The sequence below is a fragment of the Camelus ferus genome, chromosome X (genome assembly GCF_009834535.1).
Source record: "Camelus ferus isolate YT-003-E chromosome X, BCGSAC_Cfer_1.0, whole genome shotgun sequence".
NCBI classification, from domain to species: Eukaryota; Metazoa; Chordata; class Mammalia; order Artiodactyla; family Camelidae; genus Camelus; species Camelus ferus.
Window position 1 is genome coordinate 9,410,717 of NC_045732.1, and position 26,164 is coordinate 9,436,880.

General features: G+C 47.7%; 1 protein-coding gene across 7 annotated transcripts in view; it reads left to right on the forward strand.

Annotated features, from left to right (window-relative positions):
- The window catches only part of STS (steroid sulfatase), a 138,717-nt gene that overhangs the window by 18,764 nt on the left and 93,789 nt on the right, over window positions 1-26,164 (forward strand). For 3 of the 7 annotated variants that reach the window (XM_006195403.3, XM_032475314.1, XM_032475313.1), the window contains exon 2: window positions 17,446-17,556. The exons of 2 other annotated variants lie outside the window; for them this stretch is intronic. In XM_006195403.3, coding sequence (XP_006195465.2) covers window positions 17,543-17,556 — 14 coding nt within the window. In that variant the 5' untranslated portion in view covers window positions 17,446-17,542. Of the gene's footprint in view, window positions 1-14,545; window positions 14,777-17,445; window positions 17,557-17,807; window positions 18,044-26,164 lie in introns of those variants that run through there. 2 more of the 7 variants (XM_032475315.1, XM_032475316.1) reach the window with 2 other exon arrangements.

The window sequence follows — 26,164 nt, forward strand, 5'->3', positions numbered from 1 at the left end:
CTCCTCAGTGCATGCACCTAAAAGACAAAGAACCCCTTACTCAGTTTGGCTAGGGGGTTGTGAGGGCCCCACCTGGGATTCTGTGGCCTGGGGATGCTAAACTGAAAGGCATGTCTTCACGTTGCAAAGGCTAGATGTGTGATTCCATTAAAAAAAATACCAAGTCCATTTTTGGTTAATTGAGAACAAAGGAAAACCGTCCTTTGGCGAGAATGTGTGCCTCTGGGTCAGGATTTCCCAGCCTGAGCACGACTGAGATGTGGGGCTGGAGGATTCTGTGTTGTGGGATGGGTCCCGCGTGTTGTAGGAGGTTCCTGCCATCCGGGAGAGGCCAGTCGCACCTGCCCAGCTGTGGTGACCAGAATGACTGCAGTCATTGCCAGTGCCTCCAGGGGGCAGGCGTTGGGGGTGGGGGCTGCGAAGTCACCCCTCGCTGACACCCACCGGCCTAGGAAAGACATTTAAGGATTAGTAAGACAGAGCTTGGACTTAGAGCTGGATTCTCCACCTTGGCACAAATGATATCTAGAGCTGGATCATTTTTTGTTGGCAGGGCATCGTGGGGTATTCATTTGCATCTCTGGCCTCCTGTGCATCATGGGATATTCATTTGCATCCCTGGTGTCTACCCACTGGATGTCAGGAGCACTGCCCACATGCTGTGACAGCCAGAAATGTCTCCAGACAGTGCCAAGTATCCTCTGAAAGGCAAAGTCACCAGGCGTGACCACTGTTGGTCTAGGCAGACACTGAACTACGTTGAATCCTCTTTTAGAAATGGGAAAGAGAAATCCATTTTCTATAGATAGTTCCCAGGAGTTTTTCTGCACCACCGTCTTTAGCACACGTCCAGTGGGTGACTCATCCAAAGGGGCATCGAGAGCCGTTTGGCTTCATGGATGCTCTGGGTCATACCAAATAATTTGCATAGCCTGAGGCAGACTCACCATCGTCCGAAGCATGAAATGGATTGCAGGAACTTCTCATTTGCAAATGAGTCCAAGAGACAGATTCATTAATCGAGGAGGCGATAGTCACCACCGTCTAGAGCTGGAGGGTGCACACTCTGAAGGGTTTTGGGTGGGAGTGGCAGAAACCCAATGCCCTCTCGCTCAAACCCAGAAAGGGATTTTACAGTTGCCTATGTGGGAGGGTCACAGAATCAAAGGAAGCATCCCAGGGACCAGGACAGCTTGCCTTTAAGACAAGTTGAAAATTCTTTGTAAGCCTCCTTGACGTGACCCGTCGCTACTCTCTGTGGCTTCTGATGGGGGTGACCGCCGTAGCTGAGAATTGCTGGGTTTGCATGCTGGTTAAATTCAGTGGTGTTATTACTATTTTATGTACATTTGGCAGTGGGTGCTGTGGTAGTTATCCATCACTGCATAGCAAAGTACCACAAATTTAGTGGCTTAGAACACCACCCGTTGATGGTCTCAGTTCTGTGGGTCAGGGGTCTGTGCATGGCTTAGCTGGCTCCCCTCTCAGGGTCTTTACAAGGCTGCACACTGTTGGCCACGACTGTATTCAAGATGTCAGCAGAATCTAATTCCTTGTGATTGTAGGTTTGAGGCCCTCAGCTCCTAGGGACCACCCCTTACCTCTACGCATTTCACGCCATGACTGTTTGATCCATCAAAGCCAGCGGGAGAGCAAATCCTCTGCTTGGAGTGTGTTCCCAAGGGCTCGCCTGATTAGGCCAGGCCCACCCACATCAGTCTCCTCTTTGAGTCACACAAAGTCAGTTGATTAGGGACATCAACCACATCCCTTCACTTTCTTTTTTCAAATGACATGTAATTGATTTACAATGTTGTGTTACTTTGTATGCCTTCACTTTTGCCATGCCCTACTGGTTAGAAGCACATCTTGGGTCTCCCCCGCCCCAACATATACTTAGGAGGAGAGGATCACACAAAGGTGTAGGTACCAGGAGGTGGGAGCCTCTTAGAATCCTGCCTATGACAGATGCCTTTTTGGAAGAGGACCCAGGAGCCCAAGTAGGATTTAGGAAATGTGTGCCAAGAACCCAGTGGCCTAGTTCCAGACAGACTTTTGGGGAAACTGATATAGAAGCTGAAATGGCTGATATTGATGTTAATTAGCTCTCTTTAGTGTCATTTATTTACATTTGATGATGGTGAAAGAATGAGAAATCCAATAAGTGGTTGAGTATTTCATGGCGTAAGGCCAGAACCTCCTCTTGTTCATCGAAGCATTATTGTCATCATGCTCAGGAAACTGTCTGGGGGATGGCGGCCCCTCCGAAAGTAAGAGATGACCAGGAAGCATCCGCTTCCTCAGGCAGGCTTGATGAGGTCTCTCTGGACAATCCCTGCCTGCATCACCCAGGGGACCCCAGTGACATCTGTCCTCTACGAGCCTAGACACCGGCCACTCCTACCCCTCTGTTCAGTCCTGCCAGGTCCTACCAACAGAAGTGTTCTCGCTGACTGGAAGTCATCACTGCATGGCCCTTCCCTCTGTCCTCACACCCACGGTCCATGGGACCCAAGGCTGCGGTCCCTGGGCCAGGCAGGTGGGTTCACATCTTTACAAGCCGTGACCGGCAGGCCTGCTTGCTCTCCCCGCAGGAGTTTGCCGTTTGTCCACATCTCAGTTTGAGGCTGTCACGTCATGTTAGTGATGCCAGAAGGCTTGACGGCATTGTTTTAAAAGTAAACTTCGGCTTGATGCGTCTTTTTTAACATTTTTTTTTCAAAAAATTGGGGTGAAAGTCCCCTAACGTACAATTAACCGTTTTAAAGTGTGCAATTCGGAAGCCTTTAGCACATCCAACCCCTTTGTTCCACTGCTACCTCTGTCCAGTTCTAGAACTTTTTCATTATTCCCCACCCAAACCCCATACCCTGTATCAGTCCCCTCCCCACCCCTGTTCCCAGTTTCCCTTCCTTTGAGCCTCCACCACTATTCCCCTTTCTGTGTCTACAGATTTACCTATTCTGGACGTTTCCTATAAATGGGATCACACCAGTATGTGGCCTTTGGTGTCTGGCTTTTCCTCACTCAGCACCTGTTTTCAGGGTGCATCCACATCCTAGCATCTCTTGGACCCCACTCCTTTTTATGGCTGAATCCTATTGCATTTCATGGCCGAACTGCTTTCTGTTTATCCGTTTACCCGCTGATGGGCATGTGAGTGGTCTGCACCCTTTGGCTCCTGTGAACATGCTGCTCTGAGGCCCGAGAGTGCAGGTTTGAGAGCGTGGCTCTGGTTCTGTTGGATGTGTATGCAGCCGCGGGCTGGCTGGGTCATCTGGCCAGTCACGTGTTTGACTTTCTGAGGAACTGCCCTGCTGTTTTCCACCTCAAGTTTTAATCTCTGTTCGTCACTGGGGTCCTTGTTTTAGGGGACTTTCTCTACTTGGGCTGAGCACCTGAGAGGCCCGGTTACAGCCTCTCCCGTCAGAACTTGTGCTGAGGAAGAATGCCGTTTGGCTGTCAGTGTGCACTTGGCAAAGCCTCGGTTTACGTCACTGGCATGTGTAAGACTTGTTTCTGTCTGCCCTGCAGCCTCTAGGGCAAGGCGGCACAGCCCAGGCTCAGGTGTAACACGAGGAGGGGGAATGCTAGACACGGGTCACCTGATACACAGGGTCACGTGGTTCCAAGGTCATGGATTGACGCAAGGGCCTCGGGCAGTCAAAATCGTCCTGCTAGGGCTGTAGGTTGGTACCGCCTGTCGGTAGCTCTTTCTAATGCTTGAAGCTCTGTAGGGGAAGTTGCTATTGGGAAGGGCAACTGGTGTCCCAGGCTGGTGGCTGCAATTCCAGAAGTCTCCAAGTTGATGGCTTGAATGCACTCTTCATGGAGCCAGGAGTCAACAGGATCTCCTGGAATCCTGCCTCCCCCTGCCTGCTCTCCAGCACAGGTCACCGGTCTTCCTCCTGCCACCCGGCCTCTCTCTTCTCTCTGCCCCCGTGTGACCCTAGTGCTCACCTGCCTTGGTCTGGGGACACAAGTGGAGGCTCTGAGGTCTAGGGGATGGAACCAGTGGGCCATCACCTTCTGAATATTCAAATTCCAACGATATCGGGAGCCTGTATCTTTGGGTTTGTGGCGCTTATTTCCGTCTCTCTTCCAACTGCCATTTCCTCACCCTCAACAAAGACAGTTGCATCCAGCAGACAAATTAGGAATTTTAATAAACGTAATGGCATAGAAGTGGCTGAGTGATTGACTACTACTTATTTTTAGCAAAAAAGAGTGCTCCTGGCACAAAGGAGTTTTAGGGAAACGGAATTATTCTGTATGGTACTATAGTGGTGGCTACATGTCGTTATAAGCTTTTGTCAAAGCCCACAGAATGTACAACATCAAGAGTGAACCCTCATGTAAACTGTGGACTTTGGTTGATAATGATGTGCCCGTGTTGGTTCATCGATTGTACCAAATACGCCACACTGATGAGGGAGGCTGAGGGTAGGGGAGTGTATACGTGTGGGTGGGGAGGGCCATGTGCAAACTCTCTGTATTTTCTGCTCAGTTCTGCTGAGAACCTGAAACTGCTCTAAAAAAATTAAGTCTATTAATAATAATAAAAATAAAAAAGAGTGCTCCTGGCTCCTGGCCAGCCATTCATTAGAAAACGAAGTAGCCCTCGTGTACAGCGATGCGTGTGGGATATACGCGGCGCCTAATGATATACTCCGTGAGGTCCATTGGGAGCACCCACATGGCGACTCTGGGTGGCCTTCTGTAAAGAGTTACATGAATTCCGTGTGTCCCCAGCTACCTCTGAACAAAGCTACCACTAAACTGCTTCACATGGGTTGTCTGTTCCTGCGATGTCTTCACGTTTGCATCTTTTAAGCTGAGCGAATCTTGTGCATAGAGGTACAGTTTGGGTGTAACCATTTTCCCTTGGTTCAGGTAGTGACCTACATCACAGAGGCTAATGTCGTTTTGACCCGTGACAGCTACATATCAGCGAGAGTAGGAATTGTTCCTGTAGCCCTTTTGTATTTTCCTACCAATGTGACTGTAGGTTATTTTAGCAGTTGGCTTGGAATGCAGTCCAGTGCAGTCCACGGTGAGCTGCTTTCACTCGTAGACTTGCTTGTTTTTCAGTAAGACTTTTCGGATTTCCTCCTGGACCAAACCTGTAGGCCCCATTGCACCAGTGCAGTCCCAAGAGAATTTTGCATGTGGCACAGAATTAATTACACTCTCACCTTCATCACCGTCTCTTGCAGGAGACACTTCTGCTTTTCCTGCAATGATGCACATTGCTGCTTCTTCCTGGGATGCTGGAAGAACCAGAAATTCTTGAAATGAATTTCTCTCAATGCAGTTGAAAATCAAAGCTGATATGCCACTGTTACGTTTATAAAAACTTATTTAGAAATAGGATTCTGTCCATTTTTCATGTACCACACGGTCATCTTTGAATTTAAATAATTTTGATGGGAAAGACTTAGCATCCACCTTTGGCAGCCTTTTAATAACAAAAATACGCTTTGATTAAAAAGCTTTCATGATTCCGTGGAGATAATCTTGAAGATACTGCTCATTTCTTTGGAGATCTTACTGAAAATTGTGACTTCGGACTGTCTATAAACTCGTAAGAGTATCGGGTACTCATGTTTAAAACAGGGGCAATATAAAGCATTCTCCTTGCCCACCAGAACCCCGTGTACCTGTGAGCTCCCATGCCTGCACCGTCTGCAGAGTCTAGAAAGCTCCATGAGCCCAGTCACTGGTGACCTTGGCGCTGAGTCACTGGTGACCTTGGTGCTGAGCCACTGGTCTGCACTGTTCCCCCGACTCTGTCCTGTCCCACAGTTTACTCTGTGGCGCAGACTCTGCTTTTCTCTCTTCTGTTTCTCCCCACACGTTGTTGACCTGTCCCGAGACCTTGGCTTCTCTCAACCATGTTAATTCTCCATCCTGGCGGTGCTGCCTCAGACAGAGACCCTGGGGAACCTCCTGCCAGCTGGGTATGTCCCCGCCGGGAACATTGGGAGACAATTCCGTCACATCCACGTTTTCACATTTAGCAGAAAGAGAGAAAAAGAACAGAACATGTAAAGGTCCAGCCACCTTCCTGCATTTACAGAGGCGCACAAGGATACTCTGTTCTATACTTATATTTACATATATGTTAATTCAGTCTGTGCTTTTTCTTTAAATGATGTAATACATGTTTACCACTTTTTTTGAGGTGTCACTTTACGTGTGACTAAACTCACCCACTTGCACAATTCAGTGGTTTTCACACAATTACCAAGCTGTGTGATCATCACCGTGATCAGTTTTAGAACGTTTTCGTCACCCCGGCGAGATCCTTTATGCTCATTTCTGTTCATCCCTACTCCCACCCCTTCCCTGAGGATGTTTTTGAGATGTCAGGTTTGTCTCAGTTTCATCATGTTTCTTTGAAGCCCATGATGATTGTCCCCAGGGATGTTGGCAGTCATCAGATTCTGGCATCCTTGTCCCACCATTATTTTTTCCCCTGCTGCTTCAAATTATGGTCATTTGCAAGGGAAGTGCATACGGAGTTCTTTCCTACACTTAGGTCCTTAAGACTTGATTTCCCCTCTAAGCAACTCAGCATCCGTCAGGGAGACTCTCATTGCTTGAACGTCTTGGACTGCTGTCATTTGAACAAATGTATAATTGTTTCAAAAGACACAGCTCAGAGCAGGGGTAAGGACAATGGGCAGACTACACGCTTTCAGACCAAAACTTTGAATCTGGACCTAGAAGCATGCTCTGGAGTATTATTTGGTAACGATTTTGAAAAGAGAGAAAATACAAAGTGATATAATTTGGGAATATACAGTAGACCCTCCCCCCCGCCGCCCACCAGTTCTGGTCCAGACAATGACTGATGAGTTCTTAGCTACAGATAATGAAATGGGCACAGAAGCCTGGTCTGGGACTTTAGCTATTGTCCATCTGCTGGAAGTCTTGCCCAGCTAAAAGCTTAATATCTGATAAACTCTTTTCTTTGTGGAAACTTCATCCCGCAGATGAAATATTGCTTCTGAAATTGACTGTGGTAAACCGGGAAGAATTGGTTGGTGAAGCGAGATGATAGAATCCTCGGAGGAAGTGACCCAACTCTTTAAAAATCCATAATAGTAAATGACGAAGACATGCCCCGGGGTTTAGAGTCGTTCAGATAAAAATGGATATTATCTCCCGGCCAGGGACTCTGAAAAAGGAATGACTGAAGCGTTAGGATGTACTCAAAGGTGAAAGTCTGCCGTTGCAATCAGCCAGTCCATAAAGGGTCCAGTGGAGGAGGGACAAAGCAAGGAGTCCGTGTAGCAAAATAGGGGTCCCCCCTGAATGAGCCCAGACTTTGGAAGGCAGTATTTGGGAGGTCGGGGAAGGGGGAAAGAATCATGAAATGAATGGCTTACCTTTCTGCGTAAAATGTTAGGACAGAAACCCCAGACTCATCAAAGTGCTCACCTGGTGTTGTAGTACCCAGACTCAATTTCATTTTTTAATGTATGTAAAAAATTTTGATTTTGTTTTTGGAGAGGAGAAGTAATTAGGTTTATCTATTTATTATTATTTATTTTAACGGAAGGACTGCGGATCGAACCCAGGACCTCATGCACGCTAAGCACGCGCTCTGTCACTGAGCTAGACCCTCCCCCTTCCCGTGCCCTTCAAAATGGGACAGCATCCCCTCAGCGTCAAAGCTAATCCGCGTGCAGCTGACTGTGCAAACCGCATCCGTGTCTTCAAAGTTCGGAAGCTGTGAGGACTGACTTGGTGGCGCTCTACTGCCGAGCTTTTACCCTCCCCCCTGCCTTTTTAAAATGAGGCTATCGTTCGGGGGTGGGGAGCTCTTTAGCTGTAGGCGCGAAGAAGGAACGTTCAGCTCCCGCCAGCCTCTGGTACTCCCATCAGTGCAGCACCTGGTTATGGAACCCGAGTTCATCAGGTTCCCTCTGACTGTTGCCTCTGGTCTTAGCTCTCTTGCGGTGAAACTTCCCCCCTTCCTTTCCTTCCCTCTCCTGTCTGACTCCTCGAGAAGGTCACAGCCAGCTTTTCTCCGGTCCTTGACCCCTGCCTTTCTCCCTGTTCACCACATCTCCCCGAATGGAACCGGTGTTCTGACCTGTCGGGTCTCTCCAACCCACTGGGGATCAAACACCAGGAAAGGTCACTGTTCACACTTGCGAAAAGCCCTTCCTGGCGAACACACGCACCTCGGATGACTTCAGCAGGTAGGAATACTCGCCCCGTGGGGAGGAAGGCATTGCCCTCTGGGCAGCACAGAACTGGGGTCTGGAGACCAGGAATTCTCCCTGCAGTGTCGGCCGCCTTCCTCTGTGATGCTGGGGGAGGCTCTCACGTTTCCCGAGCTCCATCCTCTCTCCTGCAGATTGAGCTCTTCGGATTTTAATTCCTGGGCAGCATTGCTCAGACTCGACTGAGTCCGACCCCATGGGTTGAGCCCAAACACCCATTTTCTCCAAAGCTCCTAGGCTAAAATTTGAGATCAGATTCTCCCGAGCTGTAAAACCAAAACCAGGTGTTAATTTAATGAATGTCACTGCACTTTCTGGGGTGGGGGCCGGGGGTGGTAATCGAGTATTAGGTAATTTATAAATGTATTAGGTAATTTATAAAAGTCTTCCCCTGAGACAGCTGGCACGCTCTGTAAATTCCCCCAGCTACCCTCGATTAATAATTTTGGGCTGAAAGCTAGTAATTATGAATCTGCCTCGAAGTCACGTTTTTAAATCCACACTCAAAAGTTGACCAATGGTCTTCATAAGTCAGACGCCATTTATCAGCCTGGGAAGGGCCAGGCCCCTCACGGTGGCTTTTCGCCTGCTCTCTGTCCATCCCCGGCTCGGCCAGCCCCCGCTGCCCCTGCACCCGACTCACGTGAATGTGCCTGCTCCCCACCCCCAGTCCGTCAAGCCAGAATGGCTCCACCGGCCAGTTTATTAAAGGGAAACAGCTGCCCTCGTGATGGTTGTTAACCTGAGGGGCTGGGAGCTGCTGGTTCCCCTGGTGACTGATGAGCCAAGCTGACGTCAGTTCCTCCTGTAAGTGGTCGCCTCCTCCTCCCCCGGGTGGGAAGGACTGTTGCTACGTCCTGCTCGCCGTTTGCTGTACACAGTGGAGTGTCTCTCCAGGACCCTTTGCCTCTGCCGTGCAAGATCCTTTGTCCAATGAACCACTGACGTGTCTGCCGCTGTTGCCGGGGTCTTTCTTTGGCGATGAGGCTGGGCAGCTCCAAGGCTTTCAGACCTGCGGGGTGCAGCCTAGCCGCCCATGACCAGCAGGGAGAGCCCCAAGCTGGTGCTTCTTAACGGTGGCGTGCTTCTTAATGCTGCGACTCCGACCCGTGCCTGGGAAGGAGGGCGTTTATGATGCCTGTTAAGGAACCCTTTGTGGTTTAGTTGGCAGGGCCAGTGTGTCCGCCAACCCAGGAATGTGGGAGTGTATTCCACGGTCAGGAGACAAAACAGAGGTGGCCATCAATGTTTTGAAAGTTCTATACGCGTTCATTAATTCAGTCTGTTTTCTGCTACTATGTTGAGCATAAAATGTTAAGACGTTGAAGGCTGGTGTGCCAACGACCAGGTCTTAAGATAAAGTCTGGCACCATTTGTTGAAGGTGTCATCGTGGAATTGCCAGTTCGTACGGCAAGGTGGTGCCAAGAAAGGTTAAGGGTGACGGATATGCGAGGCTGTTTTAGGGAGCCACCTGGGAAGGTAACCTTCCACAACGGTGTCAGTGTAAACACCCGTAGGACATGGCCTGAGCAAGGACGGGGCCCTGCGAGGCCGGCTGGTGTGCACGGATGCAGGTCTCTGATCAGTAGCCATTGGCCATAGAGAGGGCCCGCCCACTGCCTGACCATCGCCATCAGGCACCTGGCAGAACACACGTGAGCACCAGCGTGGTGGCAGATTCGGGCTGTTTACGGAGCTAACACGGGCCTTGCACACCAGGGCAGTTTCAGGAACGTCGGGGTCACGGCTGAGATGAAGCTTGTTCGTCCTATGACTTGGTGCTGCAGGGATGTGCTTGGAAAAATGGTTATAGGTGATGCTTTGATTCTGTTTTTTAAGGCTCTACCCAACTTTTTATTATAGATGTGTCCGCCACTTAAATCTCCTGTGAAAGAACGATCATCTGTATGTCCTTCATAACTGGTCAAAGATTCAGTAATTGAAGGGTGTTCAGATGATCACAGATTGAATCATTGAAGGGGTTACACATGATCATAGATTCAGTAATTGTGGGGTTTATAGATGATTAGAGATTCAATAATTGAAGGGTTTACGGAAGATCATGCAGTAATTGAAGGGTGGGTGTACAGATGATTGCAGATTCAGTAACTGGAGGGCTCACACATGATAGTTCAAATAATTGCAGGGCATACGGATGCTCATAGGCTTAATAATTGGACGAATTACACATGATCATAGATGCAGTAATTGAAGGGTGTATAGATGATCACAGATTCAGTAATTGTCAATATTTTGCACATTGCCTTTCTCCATCTAAAGTCGATGACCGTTTCGCGGTGTCTTGCATGAAGCGGGTCCTCAGGAATTCACCCTGCAGTGGGCCCCAGAGCCCTTCAGGACCTGAAGGGAGAGGAGCACGGCGAAGCTAGGGTGCACGTGCATGCTTTAGGTGCTGGCTCAGTATTAATAATGTGCCCTCAGCTGCCCAGGGCTGGGCTTCCCCTAAATGAATTCTGATTCCCTGGCCCCACAGAGTGAGTGTTCCTTATCATGGGGAAACTGGAACCGTCAGCTACCACCGGGCCTCCGTGACAGCCCTTGAGCCAGTGTACCTGACTAGACTGAGAAATGGAATCAGCATTAGCTCAGACCTTGGACCCCGTCAGGTCCATTTACCTGTAACCAGGGGAATTAGTCTTTTTCACAAACACAACCTGTTACAAGAGGGCTGGGGGGGGGGGGGCCGGATTCTGGGTAGGAAGGTGCTGTGAACAACAATGAATGAAGATAACGCTATTTATCTTAACATTTTTTCACATTTACAGTTTTTATAGAGGTTGATCATTGTAAGAAATACTTTTTCACAGTTCTGCATTTCTAGTCCTGTGTTAAACTTAATGATTTCCCTAAGAATCTCTGTAGTTCCCCAGGAGGAAGCTCCAGAACTCTCTGTACAACTAGTTTAAGATATAAATGCACCAAATGTGTAGTCAGACCCCCACCTCTGTCTGCTGCTACACATAGCCTTTTGGACAAGGTCAGCACAAAGATGTGGCTTCCACGTGGGAAAACTGCACAATTTAGGGCAGTTAAGAGGCAGAGATTGTCAGAACGAATAAAAAATAAGACCCAGCCATAGGCATTCTGCAAGAAACACTTTAAAGACACAAGTTAACAATGAAAAATAAAAAGAAATAAGCCATGCTAACACTAATGTAAAGAATATTGGAGTCGTTTTATTAATCTCAAGATGCTAGAGGGAAGAAAAAGAATCCTGCTAGGGACGAAGAAAGTTGTTACATGGTGAAAAATGGTCAATTAACCAAGAAGGCGTGACAAGCGTAAATGTTTATACACCTCACGATAGAACTTCTAAATAAATGAAACTAAAACAAATGAAAAAGCAAAAAGAAATAGCTAGAGATTTCAGTGCGAGTCTCTCAATAACGGATAGAATTAATAGCCAGAAAACCATTAAGGGTATAGAAGATTTGAACAGCACTATAAATCAGCCTTTTCTGGTTAGCAGCTATAGAACTGTTTACCCCAAAAGCAAACAGAAGCCATATTCTAGTAGACTGGGCTATGAAAAAAAAAAAAAAAAACCTCAGCAAATTTAGAAGAGTTAAAAATGATAGAGTTTGTTCTCTGACCACATGGTATCAAACTAGAAATAACTGACAGAAAGAGAACAGAAAGAAGATGTTAAGTGTCGACCTCACCCCAAAACGGAGACACTCCCCCAAGATCGCCCAGGTTGCTGCACAGGTGCGAACTCACAGGGCTGGAACTGGAGGTTGCTTGTGCTTGTTCCCCTCGTGGAAGTTCTTACTAAGGTGGCACACGGAACAGGTTACAGGAGATGTTAATTGCATCACCAACATGCACTTTGGCAAATGTTGATGTTTTCTTTCCGTAGCGTATGGGTCAGAATGGTTACATGATCCCGGTAGCCTTCCATTTTTTTGAATTATCAAAGGACCAACTGACCCTTGGAAAATTGTAATACTGTTAAGTATAAAACAAAGACAGAAACAGCTTTCCCATCCAGAGCAAAGCAGAAAGTGGGCTGAGTGGAACAGAGACAAGTCAGATTCATTTGGCAAACTTGAAACTATCCCCACCCTTGGCAAAAAAAAAAAGACAATTCCGTGGTTGTAATTCTTTTCTCTCATTGGGTCAGCGTTATTATGTTTAGCTGATTTATGGAATTTGTTTTGTGTCATAAATTCAGGCATGAATGCCCCTTCATCGCTGGGCTCAAGGGCTAAAAATCTTGGCATTTTCAACTGTGCTTTGGAAATAAACCCAGCTTCCCAGCAGCATAACCGAGCCTGCACGGTGGGAAATGGTGGAAACGTGACATACGTAGCTTTTGTTGCTTTCTCATTACATGTTGCCAATTAAAACTTTGCTTCTGCAAGGAAGGGGCTTCTGTGAATGAGGATCGCAGCTGTCTGATTTGGTCTGATTCCAGATGTTCATAGTTAGTGGCACTGATGAAATCCTCAGGATTTCCACAGTCCCAGGTGGCACAGGCTCTCGGCATGCACTGGATATTGATAAACAATTTCTTACCTGAAGTCCTTGGAGCTGGATGTGTTTTGGAATTGAGTTACGCATGTTTTAGAAAAATGATAAAGTGCCTTTCCCATATCTCGTAGGACACCCTCAGCCGGTGGGGGCAGCACTCAGTAATCAAACCCATTCATAGTCCTGCAGAAAAACGTACACGTATTCCTCCCAGTGGGCTGCATGAAGGCAGGTGCTACAGAGTTAAATGTCTTCATGTAGTAATACACTGGTAAATTAAATTGTGTGAGGATAGACCACCGACTCCCAGGGTACTGCCGATCTCTACAGAGAACACGAGGTTTAGCCAATTCAAAATAAAGAAGATAACCTGTAACGTATATCCGTGGTCTCCAGATGCTTGAGTACCTTTGAGAAGAAGGTGCTTAAGAGTCACCATAGTCTGCCCACCATGTACTATTTGGCCCTGTGATGATGATGGTGAGAGAACAAGATTCTGCAGAGGCAAAATGGAAATGTGAAAATTGACCCTCTCAAAGACTTCTGTCATGATCTGACTTGTCAACCTAGTGTTTCTTATGAGCGGTCTGTCTCTTATGGAATCAGTTGCCATAATCTCTGGTTCTTGAGGCCAGTGATGAACAAATCACACATCTTGGCCATATCCAGTCAGGGGTTGGCACACATTTTCTGTGTAAGGCCACGTGCATGGTAAATATTGTTGGCTTTGCACATTTGCACAGTTGTGAGGTGACAGTGCAGAATCAGCCATAGACAGTAAGTAAATGGATGTGCACGGCTACGTTCCAATAAAACTTTATTGACAAAAAAACAGGCAGTGGGCTGGATTTGACCCAGGAGTCATAGTTTGCCAGCCAACCCATTCTACATGATTTTTTTTTCACTGTACTTCACAGTTCCGTGCTCATGACCACCACCATTATCCTTGTATTAATCAGTACATAGTGAACAAAGAGCTGAAGGACACGTTTATCCACTCTTGATGGAATACAAAATTGTGCGGTCAAAAGGCCATACTACAGATTTCATACTAAAGAAGAAATAAATCCTTCAAATGGGCTATTTCATGAGAAGTGTGTGAGAGGGCGCACCAGAAACTCCATTATTTTATAGTTTTCTTCTAGCCCAGGTGGCTTCCTGCTGGTGCTTGGACTCTTGGGAAATAATCTCTTGGCAGATCCTTCTTGTTTGCGTGATGATGTATGGGTAACTTGAGTTCAGTTTTCTGTCATGGTGGTTGGTTTCTCCAGTCACTGACCACTCTGTCTCACCTCTGCCCGAAGCGCCGACACACCCACGGACCCCACAGCTCAGCCTGAAGACCTCTCTCCCATCATTTGTAAGGGTTTCTCTCAGGATCATAGCTTAGGGGCAGAATGAGGCTGTTTCTGATGAGTTTGTATCTGCTTCTGTCTTACATGCAGTCCCAGGAAGTAGATTCTGGGACGAGATGTGCATTCAGGAGGGTTTGGGGTGGGGTGAATTCCTGGATCAACCCTCGTAAGGAGGATGAGGCCAAGGGAGGAGGTGAGCTGTGTTGCTGTGCTGTTGGAGACCTCAGCCCGTTACAGGGCAAACTCTAGAGCCAGGACGGTCCCTCACTTGTCCCACTTGAAGGCAAGGAGGCTGCCCCTTTGGGGACCACCCATTGTCTTTGGGCTACTATGGAAATAGATGATCTCTGAGCTCCCCCACCGGTAGGTGACATCACCTTGGGAAAAGAGACTCTGGCTGAAGGCTGGTCCCAAAGAGAGACTTACTGACATCAGTTTTCAACACGACCAGCCACTACAGGGTGGGAGACCTCCGTCCTCTGTTGACATCTACACTCTCCCTACACGTCCACCAAGAATATTCTGTTTGCAAATTCCTGAGCGCCATATCCTGCTGCTTTATGTTGAGAAGATGCTTTTTCACCCTGGATTTCCATCAGGCGTCTTTCATTCCTTCGGTCAGTCTCCTGAACCCTCACACTTGCCTTCACTGTCTGCTCGTACATGGAATATCCTGTAAGTTTTCACAGGTAAGTAGGCTTATTGAGACGGCCCCAGTTTGAAAACTAGAACCCCTAACCCCAGGGAAACTAGGTTCACTGGTCATCCCAGGGTAAACCCATCGGTCAAATGTCAGTCACCTGCCTCTCCAAGTCTTTACCGTCTTCCTTCACCGTCTTCTTCAAGTAAGAGGCGTTGGAGGGACACCCCGGTCACACTGGGCTGTTGCTAATGACAAACGCTTTCTTGTCTTCCTATCACTGTTACTCGTGGGGTGTCTTGAATACTTCTTGATGTTTTCCCAGTGCAGTTGAAGCCTAATGTTTCCCAGCAAGGCACCACGATACTAGCAAACAGCAGAGGCGGGTGGGTCAAGACAAGACGGATGACTCCGTCAGTTCAGGTTGGGTTTTGCTGCCAAATGAAAAGAAAAAGATTTTACAAAAACCTTTTGGTTTCCAGGGCTTTGGGTGTCTCAGAATCAAGGACAAGGGACAGCGGGCTCTCACTCTGCGTTTAAATCACTGTCACGATTTTCAGATTTGAGTAACTAAAACCTCGTGCGTAGAAGGGATGAGAATAATGAAAAAAATGACCAACTGCATGACAGTTACGATGATTATAAACAGATTCATACATTACAGATAAACATGCTTATTATTTGTGAACTCACAGAGTAAATCAAAATATAGGTTCCTAGTGATAAAGCAGACCTCACCACTTGACCGCCTTCCATCGTCTTGTTCTGTGACTGTAACTGGGATTATAAATTTTGTCTAAAGCGACTTATTTTCATGCAGCTTACTATAGTCATAGTGGAACCACCACTCAGAATTGGCAGTGGATAATTGTTTGAACAACCTGGGTGTGACCCCCCCCCCCAACCCCATCAAGGCTTTGGCCAATCTCTGTCGTCACACCCAACGTAGTGATTGCTGGACCGGCCATGTGATGTGGTTTGTAAACCTTGGCACCACTGATGGTTGAGGCCAACTCTTTGTGGTGGAGGGTTGGGCTGGATGCTTCTGGGTGCTGGAGGGCTGTCCTGCGCTTCATAGAAATTTGACAGCGTCCCTGGCCTCTACCCAGTGGATGCGGGTGCTCCCCATCCAGTTGTGAGAACCAGAGATGTGTGTAGACCCACGTGGGGCAGAACCACCCTGACCAAGAACCACTCTAATGATATTTTGAAAAGGGGGCCTCTGAACAGGAGCTTTTCTGTTCTTCTTTGCGTGTTTTCCTTCTGCGGATAGAGTCCCTGGTGGCAATACCACTGTGGCTGGCACTGTGGCTTAATCTGTTTACATGTGTCTGTTGCTCTGCATAAAGGATTGAGTAGGGGATCAAAGGGCTCCGACTGCTGAGGTCTTACAGTATTTCCTGTACATAAAAGATGTGGGCAAGAGAAAGGGAGAGGAGGACTGAGATCTTCCCTGCCTTCCAAGGGGGCAGGGGTCCCCCACTTGTTCAAATCCATGTCCTTACCCGCTTGGTCTTGCCCAGTGATGTCATGGTGAGTGGGCGGAAGAGATGACCGTGCCCCCCCCCCAACAGATGGGGTGGAAGGTCAGTGCCCACCCACACACCATTCCTTTTCAACAAGAATCTAATGTGGAAAGCCACACGGGAAGACCGATGACAGTTTCAAATGCCATCTCTGGGGAGGGGGAAGAAGGACATTTCTGGGACACTGGTGGTACCTAAGAAATTGTGGCTGGAAGCGGACCTTCACTAAAGCAAGATCTCCATTTACAAAAATCGGTAGAATCGTCATTTTTCTGTACCGTGGCGTTGTCTCGTGCATCATCTTTACCAAGTGGGATTGTACGTCCTATTTTAAGTGGATAAACACTATTGTCTACACATTAAGTGTTTCAAGGCACGTGGTGGGTTTTGTCCAAACGCCAACAACTGAAAAGTACGTAGGTTCCTGAGGAGGTTCAGAGCCATCCAGCTGGTTTTCTTTGACTTCATTCTCAGCTCCCAGGGAGGGCTCTATCCCAGAGGTTGAAAGACTTTTTTCGGTAAAGGGCCAGATAGTCAATATTTTCATGTTTTTGAGCCAAACGATATTTGTCTGAACTACTCAGCGTGGACTTTGTAGCATGGAAGCAGTTACAGGTAATAAATGAATGGCCATGGCTGTGTTCCAATACTTTTGGGCTTTGTGGACCTTGAAATAAGGACTTCATGAAGGACTTTTCATATATCACAAAAGTGTTCTTACAAATGTAAAAACATTCTTACTTGGCTACAAAAGCAGCTGAGGTCAGAGTCCCATGCGCCGCTCTCTGTGACCCCAGCTGTATTTGGAAAATACTTTCTGAGCACTTGTAATGACAGACAGATGGCCCCTGCCATCTTGACCCATACAGCCTGTGGGGAGGACAGATACCAAATAAAAAGAAGCCAAATATAGTTTTGCAGATAATGACAACTACTGTAAAGGGGAGAGGGGAGGTGCTTTGATTTATCAACACTGGGGCAACTGCTTTAGATTGTGCAATCATGGGAGGCTTCCTGGAGGTGGTGGCTAGTCAGCTGACACCTGTGGGTGACTAGGAGTTGGGCAGAGAGTGGAAAAAAGAAAGAGGCAGGGAGAGGAATCCCCTAGGCATGACAGAGGACCCTTTCATTGAAGTGTTTCAGGATGTGGTTATTCAGTACCTGACTCTTCTGCTTTTGGGTGAATTCACAGGATGAGCCTGGCGCTACCCAGTTTCTCTCTGCTGAGAGGTAGTCACCGTCTCTGTAGCTGCACATGGTGGTCTCAGTGACGGAACGTCTCCTGCAGGATGACCGCTCGAGTGTGAGTACAGCTGCTTTCGCTCTCAAAGTGTCACTGCCTGTTGACAAAGTGCTCCCGTCACCCTGACCACGTCGTCCAAGTCACGTGGGGCATTTATTTGGTGACCTTTGTAATGACGTTTCAGAGCATTCTGATATTGCAGGGATGACGTCCGTTTGGAGCTGCCCCAGGTCTCCCTTTCCTTCACAGATGACTTTCCAACGAAAGGGGCGCAGCCGTGGGGACAAACATTTTCCTGGAGAACAGCTGCCCTGGGCTAGTCCGGGCCGTACAGCCTAGTAAACTGTCATAATAAGTGTGTCGCTTGAAAGATCTTGGAGAATACAGGGGTGGCGTTTTATCGATGGTTTCACACGTATCCTGGACCTTCGAGGTGACAGTGGGTGAACCAGCAGAGGTACAAACACTTGGCACTGTGGGAAGACTCGTGGTGCTCGGGTTGGTCTCCACACCTGAGGGACAGAACAGCTTTCTTCCTGCAGCAAAAGTGAGTGTGTGGTGCTGATGGGGACGGGATGAAGGAGGCGGTTTCCAAACCCCTTGGAGGTGAGAGTCCCTGTTGTGCGCCCTCCTCTCCGGCAGGGGCTGCTGCTTGATGATGCGAAGAGGGCCATTGTGATGTCAGGGGGGCCCTGCTGGGCATTCAGGCCCCATGTAGCAGCAGGCTCAGAGAAGTGGGCAGGGAGATGCTGTCAGACAAGGTCTGGTTCACATCGTCCCCCAAAGGCCCCCGGAAGTGGGACCATGTGGAGTCGGGGAGACCCGGGCTTTGGATCCCACCCCTGGGCCCGTGTGCTCAGGAAGTAGGTTAACCTCCCCTTGCTGGGGCTTTTCTCTGTAGAATGGAGACTGAACCATCTTTGAAATACAGCTTTGGGACTCTGGGGCTACAGGTGGCAGTGTTTCTCCTGCACGGAGATTTTGCCCTCCAGGGGGAATATGGCCCAGTCTGGAGGCGTTTTTAGGTTTCATAAGTCTGGAGGGACGTGGTTACCAGCATGGAGCGGGTGGAGGTCAGGGTTGCTGCTAACCGTCCCGCCATGCACAGGACGCCCCACCACAAAGTGTTACCCAGCCCCGAATGTCCATAGCGCCGAGTGCAGAAACCCTGATCCGTGGAACAGGAGATTCAACTTAATCTTCTCTTTCTTCCTAGAATACTCGATGGTCTTTCACTGTAAGGGATCAGAGTTAGAATACGAATTAAAGAGAAGAAAAAGACAGTGACCTTCTAGGATTTCCTTTTGTGTTCAATTTAAGCCCCCCAACAGAGGGTTCGCGTTCGGCAGCAAACATCCTCGGAGGCTTAGCACCGTGGCTTGTGTTCCCTGTGAACGCTGAGCAGCTTAACAGATTCATTTTCCATTGTGATGTCTGTAATTTGTTCTTTAAAAGGATCATGTATGCCTTTTCTCTTTCAGAAACAAACTTTTTTTGGCGGGGAGGGAGGGTTTTAAAGAATAATTTATTTTCTAAAGCTATCATCAATGCAGGAGCCGGCTTTGATTTCTGACCTAGCTTTCAAAGCCTTAAGCACCTGCTAAGTAGAGAGTTTTATTTTTATTCCTCTGGAAAAACAACTGTGCGTTTTGCAGGGAAGTGCTTTGGGTTCTTTTGTTGTTGTTGTTGTTGTTGTTATTTTAGTCTGGAGGGGAGATTGACAGTCTTTGGACCCAGCTAGAAGGGCTCAGAAAAAAAAAAAACTGACAGACTCGGTAGCTAATTAAAAATATGCAGAGACTCATGATTAATTCACAATAAATGAATACAGCGTTCATCATCCTTTCGTAATGCTCTGCTGTAAAGGGGGACTCTTCCAGCGGGGGCTAGAAGTTCTGCTCCTGAATACGTAGTAACAACATCCGTTATATCTTACCAACGTAAAGCCATCCTCCCGGGGGATTCTGAGGTACCTCGCAGTCCAGAGTTTGGGGTTCTCGAATACGGCATATTAAACTATCCCTCTCCTTAAATGGATTGAAGACTTTGATGATAATCAAGAAAACGCTTTGATCTTGTCTCTGAGAGTTCTCATTTGTTCGCTCCAAAGAAAAAAACTTGACGGATATTGAAGTTTTCTTAGAAATGACGGAAAAAAGAAAAAGGAAATTTCCTTTTTATGAGATGTCATTCTAGCTGACAGGACCTGCCGTCAGTCGGTTGCTTATTCTGCTGATGTCCGTCCTGGGATAGTCAGTGATTTATTTTTTAATCCTTTGATGAGGATGAAAAGGTTTCTCAAGTGGACTGTAAATCCCTGAGAAGGATATTTTATGGCAGCAAATACCCGTGAAAATAAGCCCATTTGGGGGGTCAGGATAATCCAGAGCAAAAAAAATTACAGTGACCGTGTTGTGTGTCTCAGAGAAAATGGCGGAGAGAAGGTTTCATTAAAGAGGTAAATTGGGAGAGAAAATGGGACAATCTGGCGGCTTTCCTTCTAACCAGGAGACCAGCAAGAACAGGGCAGCTCGGTGTCCTGTGTCTCCTGATACGAGGCAACAAGGACACCAAAAAATAAAAAATAAAAAACCTGTGTGACACCCCTGCCAAAAAGGTTCAACCTGAATTTGTGCCCAAAGAAATGAACAGGCTAATCCAGAACATACGACACTGTATGAGACAATTGACCTGGATTCTTTCTCCCGAAAAGTCAGTGCCACGAACAAACCAAGAAAGGCCAGGGGTGGGAGTGGGGGTGGGGGGGGCGGTTACAGTTTTCAAAAGGTGAAGAAACATAACCCTGAGTGACTCTCGAATGGATCCTGGATTGGAGAAGAGAGCACGGTGGTGCAGTTACCTGGGGACTGTGTAGGGTGCGTTGATTGACTCAGTGTTATTCTTCAGCGGTGTCGTGGTTGCGGGGGACGCTGTCCTCGCTCTAGGAGACGCATGCCGAACTTCCTAGTGGGGAAGGGCCGTCGTGTATGCAGCTCGCTGTGAAGCGTCATGGCACACAAACACGAGGACGTTCCTTGTCCTGTCTTAGTCTTCCGGGGCAGGAGAAACAGGATGGATGCATAGATTCATGTGTATGTATACACACTCGTGTACACATAGAGACACAGAGAAAGCATGCAAGCCCATGTGGCAGAATGTCCCACGCCCAAGTGAAGGAGCGTACCTGTGTTTGCTTTTATTCTTGCAAAGATTTTCTAAGGTTGAAAATTTTCCTCCTTGCAAAATAATGTTTTTTGGGGAAAAATTTGTATGACGTTTTATGTTGCTTCTCCTTGTTTTTTTTTTAATATTTTATTTTATTTTTTAATTTAAAAAAAATTTGGGGGGTAGTTAGGTCTATTTATTTATTCGTTTATTTTTGGAGAAGGTCCTGGGGATTCAACCCAGGACCTCGTGCATGCTAAGCACACGCTGTACCCACTGAGCTATGCCCTCCCCCGACATTGCTTCTCTTCGTTTGAAGGGATGCTTTAGTGCCATTGATTTTTGTTTTTAGAGTTTGGTACGGGATCCATCATAAGAGGTATGTGTTGCGTGTCCTCCTTTACCTGAATCGGGGGTGACTGTGCCGGCCTGGTGTCCGTGATACTCTGGTTCCCTTTTTCGTGGTGCGTCCCCATGCAATGTGGTTGTGGGTTGTACTTGGCAGAACCTCGTCCCTGTGACTCCAAAGTTGATGAATCCATTCCTTCATCGGCTGTATTTACAAAGTAACTGTGGCACCTTTCCATGTAGTTTCTGATTTTTTTTTTCTATCATTCATTACTTTTTCATCATTTACAGTAGTGTGTGAGTTTCTGGTGCACAGCATAGTGATTCAGTCATATACATTTTTATACATATGCTTTTCCATCTTCTTTCCCATTATGGTTTATGGCAAGTTACGCAGTATAGTTCCCCGTGCTGTGCGGTAGGACCGTGTTGCTTACCTGTTTTATATACGAGTTTGTATCTGCTAATCCCAAACTTGGTGAACTACTGAGTGGAGACTGGATTCTGGTCCAGAGGTGCATTCATAACTAACCTGTACCGTCTTCCAAACGCCTGTACCGCCTTCCAAGTCTCCCCGGCTCCTGGTCTCTTTGCCCTGAGACAGGGTTCACAGGACTGTTGAGTCAGTGCCGAGAGCCGTGGAGGGAGCTGTCTCAGAGCTTGCGGAAACGGCGTTCTGGCTCCTCCCTGCCATTCTGCGCTGGTCTCTGTGTGGTTTGCCGCGGCAGGGTTGAGGCAGGTGCTGTGGGTCTGCGGGTCCTACTGTGAAGATCAGGAGGAGCAAAACCCATCGGACTCCTCTGTGACCAGCACAGCCTGCCTTCAGAATTCAGAGCAGTATTTTTGTTCTAAGTTTTAACAGGTCACATGTGAGAATGCCTGAGCGACAAGGCCTTCCCTTTATAAGAAGACATCTGCAGACACAATCCAGGCAAGCACTGAATTTGCCATTGTTACATCCATTCCAGTGAAGACATTTAGAAGGTTAAATTAACCTGATCAGCAGCACTTGGCCGAAGGGCTCGCCAGGCTGCTCAGGCTCCTCCGTGGGCCTGGAGGGGGTGGTCTGAGTTGCTTCCACCCACCTCTGCTGGAGCTCCTCATGGACAGAAGGTCTCGTGAGGAAAAACACTGGCGGTTTTGTCTCCACCGTAAGTGAGGGCAGCACACAAGCTGAGGCGTGTTCAGTTATCCACATGGGCTGAGGCCCATGGCCTCACCTGTGTCTTAGCCAGAGTGTCTTCGCAGCCCTGCTGTCCATCCCCGGGGACTCACAGCAACAACACAGAGCCCCATGGATGACCTTGGAAGAAACGACTTTTAAACGCACAGATCTCCAGTGCAGAGACATCCAGAGGCTCCCTAAGAGGCCTTGGCTTCTCTGTCATGGCTACATCCGGACCTGGCACACCTTGGGCTGAGCCGTCTTCAGGGGCTGAGCCCCTGGCCTCCGGGGATGTGTCTGCCTCTGTCCCCGTTAGAGCACCCCAGCGGCCTTCCACCGGAAGGAAGGGGGAATCCCGGAACCAGGGCTGCAGGGGGCTCCACGGTGGGGCGCCTCCAAGCCTCCCATCCCTCAGCTCCTTCCTGCACGGCGTTCACCTTTGCTTTTTTTCTTCCCCACCAACACCTCGTCTTAGGAAATCTCTCCTCCCGGCCGGGCTCTCCCTCCTGCTCTGGACCTCCGGCTAGCCATGCCCTCTCCGGGCCCCGCACACGTTTTTACAGTTTGGTACCATCCTGGATGTGATTGCCCGGTACTGATGATTTGAATTCGGTCTGTTTTTGCAAACGCGTGGCCAGACCTGTCTGTGCGGGAATCCCACGATGCTCCCTGTGGTTGTCCAGCAATGTGGGGTGCCCTGTGGCGGTGGGGCAACTCATTGTGGAAGACGTGAATGAAAAAAACCGTTTCCTCTGTTGTGTTCATGCTGATGTTCGATGATATTCTTGGCAGTTGAGTCAAGTAAGAAGGGTACATGCGAAAAAAAAAAAAGAAGAAGAAGGAAAGAGATCACCTTTCTGATACGATCAGGCCTCTAACGTACACATGTAAAGTACCTCTTATCTGGGATTGCTCAATCTTTGTCTTTGCCAAGTGTGATGAAACCTCGTACCTGTTAAAGATTGTCTCCAGCTCATGTACCTGGGATTCTGGAGACGAGCCAGAGCGTCTGATTCCTGGCACGAGCGACTACTTCTTTTGTTTTTCTTTATAGACTGAAACAAAACTTTAACTTTAGGTACATGAATTTTCTGCTGTGTTCCGACGCGTGTATTTTAGTTGTCTTGCTGACAGTCATTGAGGTTCAGCATTTCCTTAATTTATGCTAGTCCCATGCTTTCATAACTTAAAAGATTGGTTCTTCCTTTGAATTCTTAGGTTTTATTAACTGGACGTCAGCCTCTAGTCCTTTGATTTTTGCGCTGTGTTTCCAGAGCCCGAGGGGGTTTGCCGGGTACGTTTAATTGTGTGGTATTTCGTATCATGTGAATGGGGAGTCCGTTGATTCTAGCTACCTGCCAAGTTTATTTATTGCCAGAGTCTCGGGTTCAGGGCAGGGGGTGACCAGATGCATAGCTTATGAGCGCTTACAAGGATGACTCAGGTGCCGTTTCCTCACTGAGTTACTTGTGTCTTTTGCTTTTTGAAATAAGCATCAGGCCAGTTGTTCTCAGGTAGGGGAAAGAAGAAACATTGCCTCCAGGATAAATTTACTTTTCAAGGACAGTTTTTTTTTAGATTTGACATATAAGTGATATCATATGACATTTATCTTTCTCTTAGTTCACTTCTTAGTATGATAATCTCTAGATTGATCCATGTTGCTGCAAATGGCATTAATTCATTCTTTTTTATGGCTGAGTAGTATTCCATTGTATAAGTATACCACATCTTTATCCAGTCATCTGTTGATGGACATTTAGGTTGCTTCCATGTCTTGGCTATTGTCAATAGTGCTGCTGTGAACACTGGCTAGCACTATTTCTTATATTCCATAGTGTGAGTATGTCCATGGTACACTCTGGTTTTCTGGGCACCCCATTCATTTGCTGAGGTTCTAAGTGGGCGTCAAGGTCTCTGCTGGTGGGGTCCAGGAAGAAGGCTGGACTGCTCCCAGATCCAAATGTCACTGCCTTTCTTTTTCTTTCTTCCTTTCTTCCTTTCTTCCTTCCTTCCTTCCTTCCTTTTTTTTTTTCCCCAGTCTCAGGGCTGGAGCGTCCCTGCCTTTCTTGAAGCGGGTGGAAGGCATCTCTTCAGGCTGGGATTAAATCCACGTATCTGGATATCCTCTCCTTCCCTTTCTTCCGGGGCCTCCCCCACGCACATCCATCATGCAGACACTTGTCTGTGGGTTCTTGATGCTCCCTCCCCCTCCTTGGACCAGTCAGCACTCATCAGTGCATCACTGCATCATTGCAAATAACTTAACAGTGCAGAAGCGAAAAAATGCAGTGTGGGCTGTGATAGCATTAGGTGTTTGCACATAAAACTGTGGCTTAGTGGAAGATCTGAATTGAGAAGGGGATGCACTTATAAATACTTAGAAAAGAACTGTGTCTCAAGGTAGATAAATATCTGTTAGACTTGGTCTCATTGAGCATTTGCTGTATAGAGAGGGGTTTCCTAAAATGGTGACACCTGATTTGGGGGTCTTCTTGCCCTGGGAGTTAGTTGTTTTAAATAGTAACCATGCACTGATTCTGAAGATAGTCACTCTGAGATCACGCAGATATTTACGTATTTACTTACGTGTGAGTCATGTTTCTTCCCTTTCGACTGTGCGATGAGGCGCTGTGCTAAACGGGTCTCTTGCTAATAAGCGTGGTGTTGTCATGAATTTGCGTGATATCATTGTAATCAGCATTCATTGCAGGGGTAGCTGTCAGTGTCTGCACATCTCGTTGCTGTTGGAAATGGTTGCATCTGAATTGGCAGAATCAACATACAATTTAAGAGGGGTTGTTTCCTGCAGGTGGGCAGTTAGCTCTGTGTGACTTTGCTGTAAGTTCTCCTTTGCAGTTACTGGTAAGGGGCCTTGTGCTATAACTTCACCCCAATACAGCACCTTCTGCAGATGTGTTCTGTCACTCCTGGATCCTTTTGGAGACAAGCCCGCAAGAATATGAAAAGTCCTCATTTTGCCATGGCGGCGATACATTGTCTGATCTTATTCTCTGGTGACGATCGGCTTTGGCAGCTGTTGGGGATAAAGACATTTTTCTCTACTCTTCTAGGGTTTTTTGGCTGGTGTAAGAATTAAATGGATGTGAGACAGATGAACAGGAGAAAATCACAAATGTTTAATGAGGAGAGACCCAGGAGAACTGAGTCACTCAACCAAAATGGCCAAAACCCTCACCTTAAATACCATCTTCAGCTAAAGACACAAGAGGACATTGAGGGTAGTGGTTTGGGAATTCAAAGGGGAGGAAGGCAATTCACAGCGGGATGGAAAAACAAGTGTTTCTTAAACAAATGTTTGCTGGGCCAGGCAGACCGTGGGACAGAGTGGACTCTTATCTCCAGACCCTACCACGTCTCTCCCACCACCGCTGGCCCGTATTTGTTTTACCAGATTTCTATGGTGATATCTCTGTTTAGAGAACAGGCCCTCTAAATTTTTTTAGGCAGTTAGGGGGAAGTTTCTTACTGAGTCTTTTGGGCTGTCATATTTTTTAGCCTGCCAAAGAGATGTTTTGGGGTAGTGAATTTTGCTCCCCTAAATAGCCCATTCCTACACCCACAAGGCCATGCATGGTGTCCCTGAAGAGGGACAGGAGCTGTGAGTTTGCAGCTCATGGGTGTCACAGGTGGAGCAAACATACTGGGCTGCAGTGCTCACTCAGCCCCATAGGGAACGTTCACCAGAGTAACTGAGTCCCAGCTTACCTGCCCTGCAACCGGACCGTCATGTGACTCACATCTGACGAGACGCGGCAGGCACACGCCTGCACCGATTCTTGTCAGAATGATGTTTAAGTGGCACCTGGATCTCTGTAGCTGCTACACAGCCAGGACGTGGCACCGAGATCTGTGATCCTACAGTGTTGATGCTGTCTCACGGGAAAGGGAGGTTGATTTTATACAAAAATCAAACTTGAAAAGGGGCTGCAGCCCTGCCGGTCCAACTGTCTCCCCCAGCCAGGCTGG